The sequence below is a fragment of the Capricornis sumatraensis genome, chromosome 1 (genome assembly GCF_032405125.1).
Source record: "Capricornis sumatraensis isolate serow.1 chromosome 1, serow.2, whole genome shotgun sequence".
NCBI classification, from domain to species: Eukaryota; Metazoa; Chordata; class Mammalia; order Artiodactyla; family Bovidae; genus Capricornis; species Capricornis sumatraensis.
The window spans coordinates 2,183,805-2,196,774 of NC_091069.1; the positions used below are offsets into that span (position 1 = coordinate 2,183,805).

Consider the following 12,970-nt stretch of genomic DNA (forward strand, 5'->3'; position numbering starts at 1 on the left):
TTGGTCAGTTCCGTTCGTTGTGCAAAGAACCAGCGTTTGACTTCCTTGCCTTTTCTATTGTCTTTTTCTTTCATCTTGGTCTTACTTTTATTATTTCCCTTTGCTTGATATGGACTTAATTTGCTTTTCTTTTTCTAGCTTGAAAATAGAAGCTTAGATGATTGATTTTTTTCCCCTCTTTTTCTTTGTTCTGTGTTTCGGCCCTGAGCCACGCGGGAGCTTACTCCCCTGACCAGAGCTCAGACCTGCTCCCCTGCAGTGGAAGCCCAGTCCTAACCAGTGAAGTTCCAGACCTTCTTTTCCAGTTTAAGTGTCCGATGCTATGAGTCTGTGTCTAAACACTGCTTTGGCTGTACATTCCCCACAAATGTGATTTGTTGTGATTTCATTTAAGTTCAAAACATTTTTTAAGTCTCTTCAGGTTTCCTTCTTGACCACGGGTATTTAAAAGTATGTTTTAACTTACAGATGTCTGGAGACTTTTCAAGATATTTTTCAGTTACTGATTTCCAGGGTCAGAGAACATACTTTGCATGTTTTCAGCATTTTGAAATTTTTGTTAAGATCTGTTTTATGGCCCGGAACATGGTCTGTCTTGGTCAACATTCCATGTATACTCGAAAAGAATGTGTCTTCTCCTGCTGTTGGGTGGAGCACTGTATAACTGTCAGTCAGAAGATTTTAAAAATCTTTCAAAGAAGGGACACAAATGAATTTACTGGAAAACAGAAACAGACTCACAAACTTGGAGAATGAATTTATGGTTGGCAGGGAGGGGACAGGTGGAGGAGAGGGCTAGCCTGGGAGTTTGGGATTGACGTGCGCATACTGCTTAGACAGCTGGACTTCCCTGGTGGTTCAGTGGCGAAGGATTCGCCTGCCGGTGCAGGGTACACGGGTTGAAGCCCTGATCCGGGAACCTCCCACGTGCTGTGGAGCAGCTAAGCCCGTGTGCCGTGACCACCAAGGCCCACACGCCCTCGAGCCCGTGCTCTACGACAAGAGAGGCCGTCACAAAGGTCCACTCACAGCTAGAGAAAGCCCACACGCAGTGGCAAAGACCCAGCATAACCAGAAAGAAATGAATCACAGGGAGGAAATGGGGGGGGAAGTAAATAGCTAACCAGCTAGGGCCTGCAGTGTAACACAGGAGACTCTCCTCGCTATTCTGTGACGGCATAGACGGGAGAAGAGCGTGAAGAGTGTAGAGACGTGTATATGTAAGAAACAGAAAGTTTAGTTGACAGTGGTGCTGGGGCCGTCTGTATCCTTGCTGGTTGGTTCCGTTAATTATCGAGAGAAAATCATTGAATTCGCTACGTAGAATTGCGCGTTTCCCTGTTTCCCTTGATTTCTGCCAGTGCTGTCTGTATATCTTGGAGCTCGGGTTCAGATGAGCAGGCATGCGAGCTGCGCTGCCTTCTTGGCCAGCTGACGTTTTGTCGGTACAACAGTGTTTCTCTTTTTCCCGGTAATATTCCTTTTCTGAAGTCTGCTTTGTCTGAGGTTGTTACAGCTGCTGGAGTTTTGATCGATTAACATATACATGGTATATTTTCCCCCTATCTTTTTACTTCTAACCTACCTCTTCTGTTTTAAAGAGGGGTTTGTGTAGACAGCCTAGAAGTTGGGTCTTGGTTCTTACCCAGTCTGACCATCTCTTCCTTTTAGTTGGTATGTTTAGACCATTTGTCTTTGACGTAATTATTGATTCAGTTGGATTTTCGTCTGTTGTTCACTGGCTCAGTTGTGTCTGACGCTTTCTGACCCCATGGACTGCAGCACGCCAGGCCTCCCTGTCCATCGCCAACTCCCAGAGCTTACTCAAATTCATGTTCATTGAATTGATGACGCCATGCAACCATCTCATCCTCTGTCGTCCCCTTCTCCTCCTGCCTTCAATCTTTCCCAGCATCAGGGTCTTTTCTCATGAGTCAGCTCTTCCCATCAGGCGGCCAAAATATTGGAGCTTCAGCGTCAGTCCCTCCAATGAATATTCAGGGTTGATTTCCTTTAGGACTGACTGGTTTTATCTCCTTGGAGTCCAGGGAACTCTCAAGAGTCTCTTCCAGCACCACAGCTTGAAAGCATCAATTCTTCGGCCCTCAGCCTTCTTTATGGTCCAGCTCTCATATCCATACACGACTCCTGGAAAAACCACAGCTTTGACTAGACGGGCCTTTGTCGGCACAGCGACGTCTCTGCTTTTAAGTCACCGCCCAGGACTTCGGTCCACCATCACGCTATTTTCTGTGCGTCCCTTCAGCTTGCCCCCCTGCTCCGTCTCTCGCCTTCTTTGGGGGTGTTTGAATACGGAGTCTGGCCTGTTGCACTTGTTGCCTCTGTGGGGCGTCGAGGGGGGCTGCCCGCCGTGGCTGTCTCCTGGCCAAGGCCTCCCTGAGCTGGAGGGGCCTCTGAGCTCTGAAGCAGGGTCTCCGCGTCCCTGGAGATGCAGGTGCGTCCTGGGCAGTGGCCCAGTTCCTCTGCCTGGGTGCCACTGGGGCTGCTCCTTGGAAAGACCTCCTGGTCCTGGAGAAGACGAGGGCCAGTGGGCGAGGGTCGGTGTCTTGGGGGTGGAGCTCGGCGGAGGCTGGGTGCCAGGCAGGGGCTGGGTGGTGGCCGGGATGCCGCGCCGTGACGCCCCTTGCCTTCTGCCTCAGACAGCCGAAGAAGGGCGGCAAGCAGGCGTCAGCCTCCTACGACTCGGAGGAGGAGGAGGAGGGGCTGCCCATGAGCTATGACGAGAAGCGGCAGCTGAGCCTGGACATCAACCGGCTGCCCGGGGAGAAGCTGGGCCGCGTGGTGCACATCATCCAGTCGCGGGAGCCCTCGCTGCGGGACTCCAACCCCGACGAGATCGAGATCGACTTCGAGACCCTGAAGCCCACCACGCTGCGGGAGCTGGAGAGATACGTCAAGTCTTGTTTACAGAAAAAGCAGAGGAAGCCGTTCTGTAAGTTGGTGGGGCCGAGCGTGTTTCTGCAGCCCACCTCTGTCTGTCTGCTACCCACCCTCCACCCCGCACCGTCCCTCCTTCCGCCCCGGAGCAGAAAGCCAGGCAGCCCCGAGAGTCGTGGGGGGCCGGGCAGTGGGTCGCAGCTCCGGGTTCCTCCCCCGCCTTCTGCCTCACGCCCCCAGGATGCAAGGGCACAGTGTTCGTCTGCTCACCTCGGGATGGGGGCTTAGCTTAGACTGGCTGCAGCTGCTCCCCAGCCAGAGCCCTTCTTCCCCCTGCTCCTGGGCAGCTGAGCAGCGCTCGTATGCCCCGGCCTTCAGTAAAGCAGGCGAGACCCTCGAATTAGCCCCCAGCCCCTGGGCAGGTGGGCAGCGCTCATATGCCCCAGCTTTCACTAAAGCAGGTGAGACCCCCGAATTAGCCCCCAGCCCCTGGGCAGGTGGGCAGCGCTTGTATGCCTGGCCTTCAGTAAAGCAGGCGAGACCCCCGAATTAGCCCCCAGCCCCTGGGCAGGTGGGCAGCGCTCGTATGCGTGGCCTTCACTGAAGCAGGCAGGGCCCCGGGGGTGGGCTCCAGCCCCTGGGCAGGTGGGCAGCGCTCGTATGCCCGGCCTTCACTGAAGCAGGCAGGGCCCCGGGGGTGGGCTCCAGCCACGGCCGCGCAGATGCTGGCTGCGGCCTCCATTTAGGGCCTGTCTCCAGGCCACCTGTCAGTGGTTCCCTGCCTGAGCAGACTGGGGTTGCGGGTCCAAATCCCAGGGCAGACGAGTGCACTGGCTCAGGAGCCGCTGGGTGGGGCCGAGTCGCTGCCTGGGCCAGTGGGAGGGAGGGCAAGCCCCAGGCAGCCCCAGGCAGCCCCGAGGAACACTCAGGGTGCACTGCTCCTGCGTGTGGTCCCCTGGGTCACTTGCACCTCACTTGCTCTGAGGGGGGCAGCCTTCTGGACGGGGCATCTTGTTGCCCTCTGCGGTCCTGGCACATTCGACCCTCCGTAAGTGGCCTGTGGACTCAGTGGTGCTGGCGCAGGTGTGCCAGGCGGTGGACAGGGCTCCAGGGTGGAGCCTCGGGAGGGCCTCGGCCACAGTGAAGGAAAGCCAGGACTTGGAGGAGGGGTGGGGTCAGGGCTTCAAGTCATCGCGGCCTGCAGCAGGGGGCGGTCAGTCCCACCTCAGGAGTTCTGTGACAGTTCCGGAGCTTTGCCTGTGGCAGGGGCTCTGTCCAGGTGGGCAGGGGCACCGCCTTGGGGGGCTGGGCGTCCGCCCTTGGGGGTTGTGCCGCCCGCCCGCCCGCCTGCCCGCCTGCCCGCCTGCCCGCCCTGCCGCAGCCACAGTGCCCTGCTCTCCCACAGCCACGAGCGGGAAGAAGCAGGCGGCCAAGTCGAAGGAGGAGCTGGCTCAGGAGAAGAAGAAGGAGCTGGAGAGGCGGCTGCAAGATGTCAGCGGGCAGCTGAGCAACAGCAAGAAGCCAGCCAAGAGAGGTAGGGCCGCCCCCGCGCCACTCGGGGCGGGGGAGAGGGCCGCGGGCTTGAGCTGTGGCTCCGCTGCATAGCACGCTGCGTGTCCCAGAGGAGGCTGTCGACCCCCCGAAACCCTGATCTCCTTACCTGCGGATGGGGCTCCAAGGCTGAGCGGGTGGCAGGCACGTGGGAAAGCGGCACTCTGTGTAGCTCCTGGGAGCAGCCGTTTTGGAAGGGCCCAGCCGTGGTCTGTGGGGGGCCGGACTCCGTGACATGGGAGGGACTAGGGTCCCACCCTGCAGCTTCAGAGGGTCCTGGCCCCCAGCAGTGAGCTTCCTGGTTGCACCCAGAGAGGGATATTAGTGCCCAGCAAGTTAGCCAGCATGGCGGGCGGGGAGAGGGGCCGACTTCCCGCCCCGGACCACGCGCTTTGTGGACTCTGGGATCTCGGTTTTGGTGAGCAGGTGCTTCGACTCCTTGCCTCCTTTCTCTGGAGCCTGTAAGAAAAGGCACGTCCCTTTCTTCCTACCCGGGTGGTGGTCAGATTCGAGGCTCAGCCTTGGCCATGTAGCAGCCAGCTGCCACGGCCTTGCCTGGCCCTGCTTGCCCGGTGCCAGGGTGGGCCTTGGGGCCCGCCCCCTGCCACCAACGGCTGAGGGTTCCCTTGGATCAACCCCGGGGAGGGCAGGGCAGGTGGGCATGCGGTTACGGCTCAGAGCCACCTGCCCGGGGGGACGGCCCGCCCCCCTCAGCCCGTCAGTGCTTCTCGGTCGGCGGCACTCACTTCTTCCCAGGCCCAAGTGCATTCGGCTGTGCTAGCCTCTGAACTGGTTCTGCTCCCACTTCTGACACCAGCTGTGTGAGTTCCTCTCACACCAGTTCTCCAGGCTCCAGCACGAGCTGGGCGTCCAGCTGTTCAGTTCAGTATGCTGTGTCCTCGGGGATGGTGTAGAACCTGCAGGGTGAGGGCTCAGATGCCAGGTACAAGTCCCCGGCCTCTCCCGTGCTTCTGACTGCCAGGCTGTGAATCGGGAGCCCCCGGCACCCTCTGCTCAGGTGGGGACCCTCGCTGGAGAGGCTCACAGAACTCGGGAGTCCTGAGTCTGAATTGCACGGTGGTTTGTCATAAAGGCTACAGCTCGGGAAAGCCAGGTGGGCGAGAGGCTGCGGCTGGGGCTCAGGTCAGGGGTCGGGCGCCTCTCCCAGCGCCTGGAAGCCCTTTGCGTTGGGGGGTTTCTCTGGAGCTCAGTCTCCTCCAGCTCCCTCCTTTTGGAGGGAATGGACGCCCAGCTCGTGTTGGAGCCTGGAGAACTGGTGTGAGAGGAACTCACGCATCTGGTGTCAGAAGTGAGAGCAGAACCAGCTCAGTTCAGTCGCTCAGTCATGTCTGACTCTTTGCGACCCCATGAATAGCAGCACGCCAGGCCTCCCTATCCATCACCAACTCCCGGAGTTCACTCAGACTCACGTCCATCGAGTCAGTGATGCCATCCAGCCATCTCATCCTCGGTCGTCCCCTTCTCCTGTCCCCAATCCGTCCCAGCATCAGAGTCTTTTCCAATGAGTCAGCTCTTCGCATGAGGTGGCCAAAGTACTGGAGCTTCAGCTTTAGCATCATTCCTTCCAAAGAACACCCAGGGCTGATCTCCTTTAGGATGGACTGGTTGGATCTCCTTGCAGTCCAAGGGACTCTCAAGAGTCTTCTCCAACACCACAGTTCAAAAGCATCAATTCTTCGGCTCTCAGCCTTCTTCACAGTCCAACTCTCACATCCATACATGACCACAGGAAAAACCATAGCCTTGACTAGACGGACCAGCTCAGAGGCCAGCAAAGCCGAATGCACTTCGGCCTGGGAAGAAGTGAATGGCAGTTCCCTCCCCTCAGAGATGGTGGCCACTGGGGGGGTTGGCAGGGTGGGGGGGGGGGGGCGCTGAAAGTTCCCGCCCTCCAGTCACATGGCCTTCCTGGTGGCCAGCCAGTGCCGAGGCTGTCGGGGCGTCCCACCCCAGTCACTCATTCGCATACGCTCGGGTGTGATCTAAGGGGACCCACTCAGGAGGTCTTGGGGGGTCTGGGAGCCCCGTGCCAGGGACGGGTACAGGCATCAGACTCCCCGCAGCCTCCCGAGCGCGCTGACTCGCGTCAGTGGATCCGTTAGCATTTCTCAGGCCCCCAGGTCTGGGTTGGGGGGGGATGTGGAGCCAGCGCGGGGGCTGCAGGAAAGGCGGCGGGGGCGGCGGGCCGGGGCGGGGGTGCGCGCCGCTCACCTGTGCGTCTCCCCCAGAGAAGGCGGGCTCCGCCGCGTCCGGGGGGCCCTCGCGGCTCAGCAGCAGCAGCTCCTCCGAGTCCGGCAGCAGCAGCACGAGCGGGTCCAGCTCCGACAGCAGCGACTCCGAGTGAGCCCTGGACGCGCGGCTCGGGCCGCCGCCTGGACGCCGCGGCGCTCCCCCCGGCGGTTAATATACTCCTTTCGTTCCATGGTGTGCAGGCTCTCTTTCACTTCAGTGTTATGGTATCTTCCAGTTCTGGCTTTAATAGGTCAACCGAGATCTTTCTGTGTGTGTCCATTAGACTTTGAGAAGCTGTGAATCGGCATCAGGTCTTTCCTCCGTAACTGAACTCAAGTCCCTTGGAGATGCCGGCTTCAGACGCTAACGTGATAACCGTAGGAAGCGTGTGAGGTGTGGTCTGAAGGTGCTTGCAGAACCCCTTTCCTTACGCCCGACCTGGTCTGTAGCCCCAGCGAGAATGTCTCCCGCGGAAATGTCTCGGACGTGGTGCCGCACGGGAAGGCTGTTGGCTTCGCCGACGGGGGTTTGTCTCTGTCTCCGAGCGCCCTGGGCCCTGACCCTCACGTCGAGGGCAGCTCTTTCTGCAGGGGCTGCGGACAGCCAGGCCCGCCCCTGCCATGAGTGAGGGCCAGGGCGGGGTCCCCGCGGCCCCCAGCCCGAGCTTCTGCGGGTGGGGAGCCGACGAGGGGGTGTGCAGAGGAGCCGTCTCTGATCTCCCGGGACGTTGGGAGCTCCTGGGAGGAACACGGTGGCTGCGTGGGCAGCGCAAGGGTTCCCAAACACTGAAACTTTTACCTCAACTTTGAAAAAAAAATAGAGAAAAGATTAAAAAAAAAAAAAAAAAAAAAGGAGACTCTTTTTGTAAGGTTCAGCAATTTTCTACGAAAGGCCAGCCCCACACGTGTCCCCAGCCCAGCCGCTGCCACGTACTCCGGAACCATCGTCCCAGTCTCGTGTATATATGAATATTTTATTTATTAGCACCATTGGTCTTTTTTTTAAAAAAAAAAAGAAAGAAAAACAAAACCGCAAAAGAAATGCATTTTAAAAACAAGAAACAGAGGTGCAGAGATGCAGGCCTTTTCCGTGGTGTGAGGGGAGCCCAGGCCCCGCGGGCCACGGGCCGCCCGCCCAGGTGCTACCGCCTCCTGCCCCTGCGCGGTGCTGAACCTCATCTGCGTGCTCGTCTCGGGGCTGTGGGGTTTCTGTTCTCGTTCTTTCTCGTGTGTGTGCGTGCGTGTGCGTGTGCGTGTGCGTGTGCGTGTGAAATCTGGAGACTCACAGGTAATAGACGACTTCCGGCTGCAGCACATTCTCTTTTTTTTTTTTTTAATTTCGTTTAGTTCTTTTATATTCACTTCTGGTCTCTCTTAGGACTGTTTTAAAAAGGACTTCGATTTAGGGAACCCCAGTTATATAATATAAACTTTGTAATCTGCAAGAAAAAGAAATGTATAGTGAATCTAAGTCTTGATTTTTACCTTTCTATTGTAAAAAAAAAAAAAAAAAAGTAATAATAATATACAGAGTTTAACAGAAGGTTATGTTTCGGTTTTGTTTTCTCCAGAGGCTGCTGTAGGGCCCTGAGCGCGGGGTACCCACCACACCACCTGCCTAGCTCGGAGCCGCGTGGCTCTGGCCAAGGGTTCATGGCCCCCAGTGGGGCATCCCTCATCCCCACCTCCAGGGAGGGGGCGGCCCCTGCTGCCCCACCACATCTCCCAGCCACCAGCCGGCAACGGCCTGGCCCGGCTCTTGCTGGCCTGGTCTTTCTCCAGGCTGGAGGACCCTCTGGCCCCAGGAAGGCTCCCTCCCTCAAGACTGCATGGGGTCTCCCGGCTCATGAACTTCTCAGTTAGCACAGAAATGACGGGACCTCACCGAGGCAGGTCTACCCTGGTGGCTCAGAGGTTAAAGCGTCTGCCTCCAATGCGGGAGACCAGGGTTCAATCCCTGGGTCGGGAAGATCCCCTGGAGAAGGAAATGGTAACCCACTCCAGTATTCTTGCCTGGAGAATCCCATGGATGGAGAAGCCTGGTAGGCTACAGTCCACAGGGTCGCAAAGAGTCGGACACGACTGAGCGGCTTCGCTTACTCACCGAGGCAGGGGCTAGGGGTGGGGCTGGGGGCAGCCCAGCGGCTTGTCCGAGGTCGCATTCTTCCCGACAGCCCTTCTGGATAGATCAGGGCACTAGCTGTTGGCGTCCTAACAGGTGGTGGTTCTAAAAATTCCTAATGTTCACTTGGATGCCACCAACCTTGATGGCTAAGGAGCCCTCGGATGGGGTAGGACTCTGATGAAACGTAGATGGGGCCGTGCCATTTTTCTGACTGCCGCTGATTCTGACCTTTGGTGAGTGTTGAGCCAGTTCGTTCAACTTTTCATTGTAATAAAAATATAAACGGATTTTAAACTTGCCATTTTTTAAAAAGCTGCCCTGTTTTTCAAAGGTGTTTTCTAAACAGATCTTTAATGGAATAAAAACTATTACTTTAAGGACTTGGTACACGCTGGAGAGTCTTGAAGCAGGATCTCATGGGCGACGGGCAGCAGGCACAGGTCTGCATGACAAGCAGATCCAAGCCAAGGGGCCTGGAGGTGTTGGGAGTTGCCGGGGGTGCCCTCCAGCTGCCCGTGGGGAGGGTCGCCCTTGCCAGCCGCTCTGTGGGGGACAGGGGGCCCCAGTGCTGGGCGTGGTGGGAGCGGTTCCTGTCCGCTGGTTTCCGGGTGCAAGAGGGGTTCTCGGCCACCTCCGCTCCTTTCCCCTGAAAGAGCCACTGGCTCTGATGCTGCCGGAGAGCGGAGCGATGCAGGTCATTGTTTTTTCTTTTTTTTTTCTTAGGCTTTCTGTCCAGACTCAAAACTGATTTCAGAGTTTTGGGGGGACTCCCTCCACCCCCTGACGTCAGCCTATGGGTGTTTGCTGTTTTCATTTCCCCTGTGTTGGGCAAGTGAAATTGTTCTAGTTTCCCTAGAACTAGAGGGCAGCCCGTCGAGGCTTAGGAACCGTGTTCACTGGGTCGCACCCGTGCAGGACTCGAGATCGCGGCTTTCAAACAGTCTCCCCGACCCCTGGGGGCCGAGGGGGTGGCTTTGGCCATGAACCGAACTCCAGAAATCCTTGCTCACTCATCTTGCTTACAGGCTGTTCAGATGCATTTTCCGTTTTGTTTGCTTTTTCTGTTCTTTTGCACCGTTCCCATCTTTTACAGGTTTGGCGGGGGTGGGGGGGAGCCCCGCCCACAATGAAGAATTCGTTACAGCCCGTGTAGCGCTGCTCCCTGGTACCGGCATAACACTTCCAGGAGGTTTTCCTTTTTTTATATTTAAAATGTTACTTTTCTGTATGATGTGCATGCAAGTTTACCGTAACTTTTCTTACACTTTTTAGTGCCGTTTCTAGTATATTCCTGTGAATGTCAGTTACTGAAAATGAGTCCGATGTAAGTAGCTTTAGCTTGTTTACTGCAGTTCTGGCCTCATCACGACAGAATAAAAGTGGTAGAAAGTACTGTTTCTGGTGATCATGGACCCTTCTCCTGGGGCATTTGTTTTGTTTTCATAATAAAAGACAAAAGAAAAAAAAAGAGGCCCCGTTTCTGCTTTCTGGGCTCCCAGCGCTCCCCTGGCTGGTGTGTGATGGGGGAGGGGGTGCCCTCGTTTTAACATCACGTAGCTCCTGCTGGGAATGCCCGGAGCGTCCCAAAGGGGTCTCAGCCGGCCCAGTGGCTCTGGTCCTCAGCCCAGGTTGGGGAGGCCCCAGGACCTCGGGAGCGCTGTGTGTTGCCTTTTCAGGCCAGTGGCTGACCCGCAGGCACCACCCCACACCCCCACCGCCCAGCCTGATCATCTGTCTGGCGCTCCCACTGGGCCTTCCGTCTACACTAAGGTGCTTCCTGAGACCACAGGCATCCAGTGCTCGTCCGGCTGGCCCGAGGATGTTTCCAAGAAACCACATGGGGCAGTGTACACGCTGAGGTTTCTTCCAGGCAGCCTGGAACCTGGCAGCAAGGGATCAAGGTGTCGAGACAAGTGCAGGTTCTGACACTGTTTTCAAAATGTGACTGTTGGAGCCAGGCCTTGCAGTGGGGTGCTGTCCAGGCCCGAGGCCACCCTCCCCTGTATTCCCTTGGCACATGTCACCCAGCCTGAGCTCCCCAAGGTCGGGGACTGAGCACACCTACCTTGGTGTCCCAGCCCCGGTGGGGAAGGCCAGGCGCCCAGGCTTCCCTGAGGCAAAGTGGCTCCCGCTCACCGAGCAGCTCAGTGCCTGCTCTCCTGTCCTGGCCACCGCCTCTGTGACTGCAGCTGACTAGCCATGGCCCGCTCCTCGGCCAGTCTAGGGGAAGGCACAGGCATTCCAGCTAAGTCAGAACTTTGCTTCCTTCCCGAGCTGGACTTCAGTCAGAGGACTGCAGAGATGCCGGCAAGGCCCCTCTCCTAGGGGATTCCAGTGTCCCGGCGCCTGGACGGGCGAGCCTTTACTGCACAGGCCCGACTCTACATGAGACAGGCTTCCTCTTCATCTCCGGGAGCCACTTAAAGGAACTCTGTCTTCCAGCCTCCCGACCGGAGGCGGCAAGCAAGCCTAGGCTCTATCAGCGAGAACCAGGCTTCTGGCTGGACGTGTGGCCTGTGGGGAATGCAGTCTGACCCAGCCCTTCCCTTCTGGATGCTGTCTGCTGACTAGCTTGCATGCCTGCGTGAGCAACCACGCACACGGAAGCTCTGGATGCGCTGTGTGCACGTCCGGCAGGACGGTCTCTGCCCACCTGTGGGCCTCCCGGAGTGCTGCCTGCTCTGCGGTTTTTAGCAATTGTTACTGTTGTAAACAAAAACCCCAGAAGCCAAGGTAGGATATTATGAACAGACAGATCGGAATTTGGAGTGAGGAAGGAAGGAGCCTCCTGAAGGAAATTTATTTAAAAAGAAAATTCAGCTTCGGCAAGACACCTCTGCATTTGCCTCGCCACACAGACTTTAATTACAGCAAATCCCTTAAAACACTCATAAACCTGCCCACACGGAGGGGAGCCGACACGCATTAAGCACCACAGGTGGCCGGGGGCTGCGGCCCTGGAGCAGAGGCTGAGCTGCTGTCTGCTGAGAACCTGCCTATTTCAGCTCTGTGATCAAACCTGAGGTCACTGTCAGCAGCAGACGTGTAGCTTCACAGTGGGGGGCTTCCCCTACCCAAGTTTTCGGATGCCTTTGCCCGCAGCCCCCAGCATCAGGCAGCTAGTGTCGAAGCCGTCACGGCGCGTCGCGGGCAGCGATCGCTTTGGTAACTAGACTCAAACCCCAGTCAATGCCACAGGGTTCCTGCCGAAATGCTGCTGCCAAAGACCTGTAAGACCACTGTGGTCCTGCCGGTGGACTTCTGATCCTACATGACGCCAATTCACTGTGTTGTTGTTTTTAGATTTGACCCATTCTTCACCAGGCAGAAGGGAATACTAGACACAACCTGTAAGAATGTAAAAAGGCTGTTTGTACCTGGGGTATCTCTCTTGCGTGACTTACTGGGAAGCGTGACCAGGACAGCATCTAGCTGGGCCCAGGCTGTGCCTGCAGGGTCAGGATGGGGTCCAGAAGTCCACCCATCACCCCGACTGTGAGTGGGCGGGGTGCCACCTCTGGGGTTTGGGGGTTCCTCTATCACAGCGCAGCCTTCACATTCCCTGTCAGAATCTCCCAGGGAGGGCTAGGGGTCAGCAAGGCGGCCTGGTGCCTGGGCTGATTTTCACCCCAGAATTACATTATAGAACAAAACTTGGACTGCCCCGTGTCCCGCGAGACGTCCAGCTTATTTCTGTCCCGGACGAGGATGGCCTCGTTCCCGTACTGTGAGTACCACATGCTTCGGCTCCTGCTCAGGTACGTCCCGGGCAGCGCGGATGCCAGCTTCTGCTGCTGCTGTTGCCAGATGAGCAGGGAGGTGTCCCGGTACCGGAGCCGGGCATAGCTTTCAGACAGAGCTTTCTCTGCCAGCGGGACGCGGCCACTCATCACTGGCCAGAACCTCCCGGCGCCTGGGCTCCCGCACAGCTGCCAGCTGCTCTGCACTAAACGCCACTAGTGAAGAAGGCTTGCGGCAGCTGGGCGTGAGGGTTCCTTCTTTAACTTAATGGTCACGAGGAACTCAGGCCATTTGCAGGCAACACCCTATATGAGGGCTCTCTGTGAGGAAACTGGAGAGGAGTCTCCAAGCATTCTGAAGACAGCCAAGAGCCACGCGAGAGTCGGCAGGCAGGTCAGCGGAG

The 12,970-nt window shown here is 57.2% G+C and overlaps 2 protein-coding genes across 2 annotated transcripts in view; one reads left to right on the forward strand and one right to left on the reverse strand.

The window, feature by feature from the left end:
• BRD3 (bromodomain containing 3) overlaps positions 1–10,080 on the forward strand; it is a 36,682-nt gene extending 26,602 nt beyond the window's left edge. Inside the window, exons 10-12 of the mRNA XM_068965649.1 lie at positions 2,661–2,953; positions 4,304–4,432; positions 6,699–10,080. Coding sequence (XP_068821750.1) covers positions 2,661–2,953; positions 4,304–4,432; positions 6,699–6,814 — 538 coding nt within the window. The 3' untranslated portion in view covers positions 6,815–10,080. The remainder of the gene's footprint in view (positions 1–2,660; positions 2,954–4,303; positions 4,433–6,698) is intronic.
• Positions 10,081–12,461: 2,381 nt separating this feature from the next.
• BRD3OS (BRD3 opposite strand) lies at positions 12,462–12,716 on the reverse strand. Its single transcript, XM_068990675.1, has one exon. It carries the CDS (start codon positions 12,714–12,716, stop codon positions 12,462–12,464), a length of 255 nt encoding a protein of 84 aa, XP_068846776.1.
• Positions 12,717–12,970: the final 254 nt, after the last annotated feature.

Coding starts and splice junctions, on each gene's coding strand:
- BRD3OS (XM_068990675.1), bottom strand. CDS start 12,716: ATGAGTGGCCGCGTCCCGCTGGCAGAGAAAGCTCTGTCTGAAAGCTAT.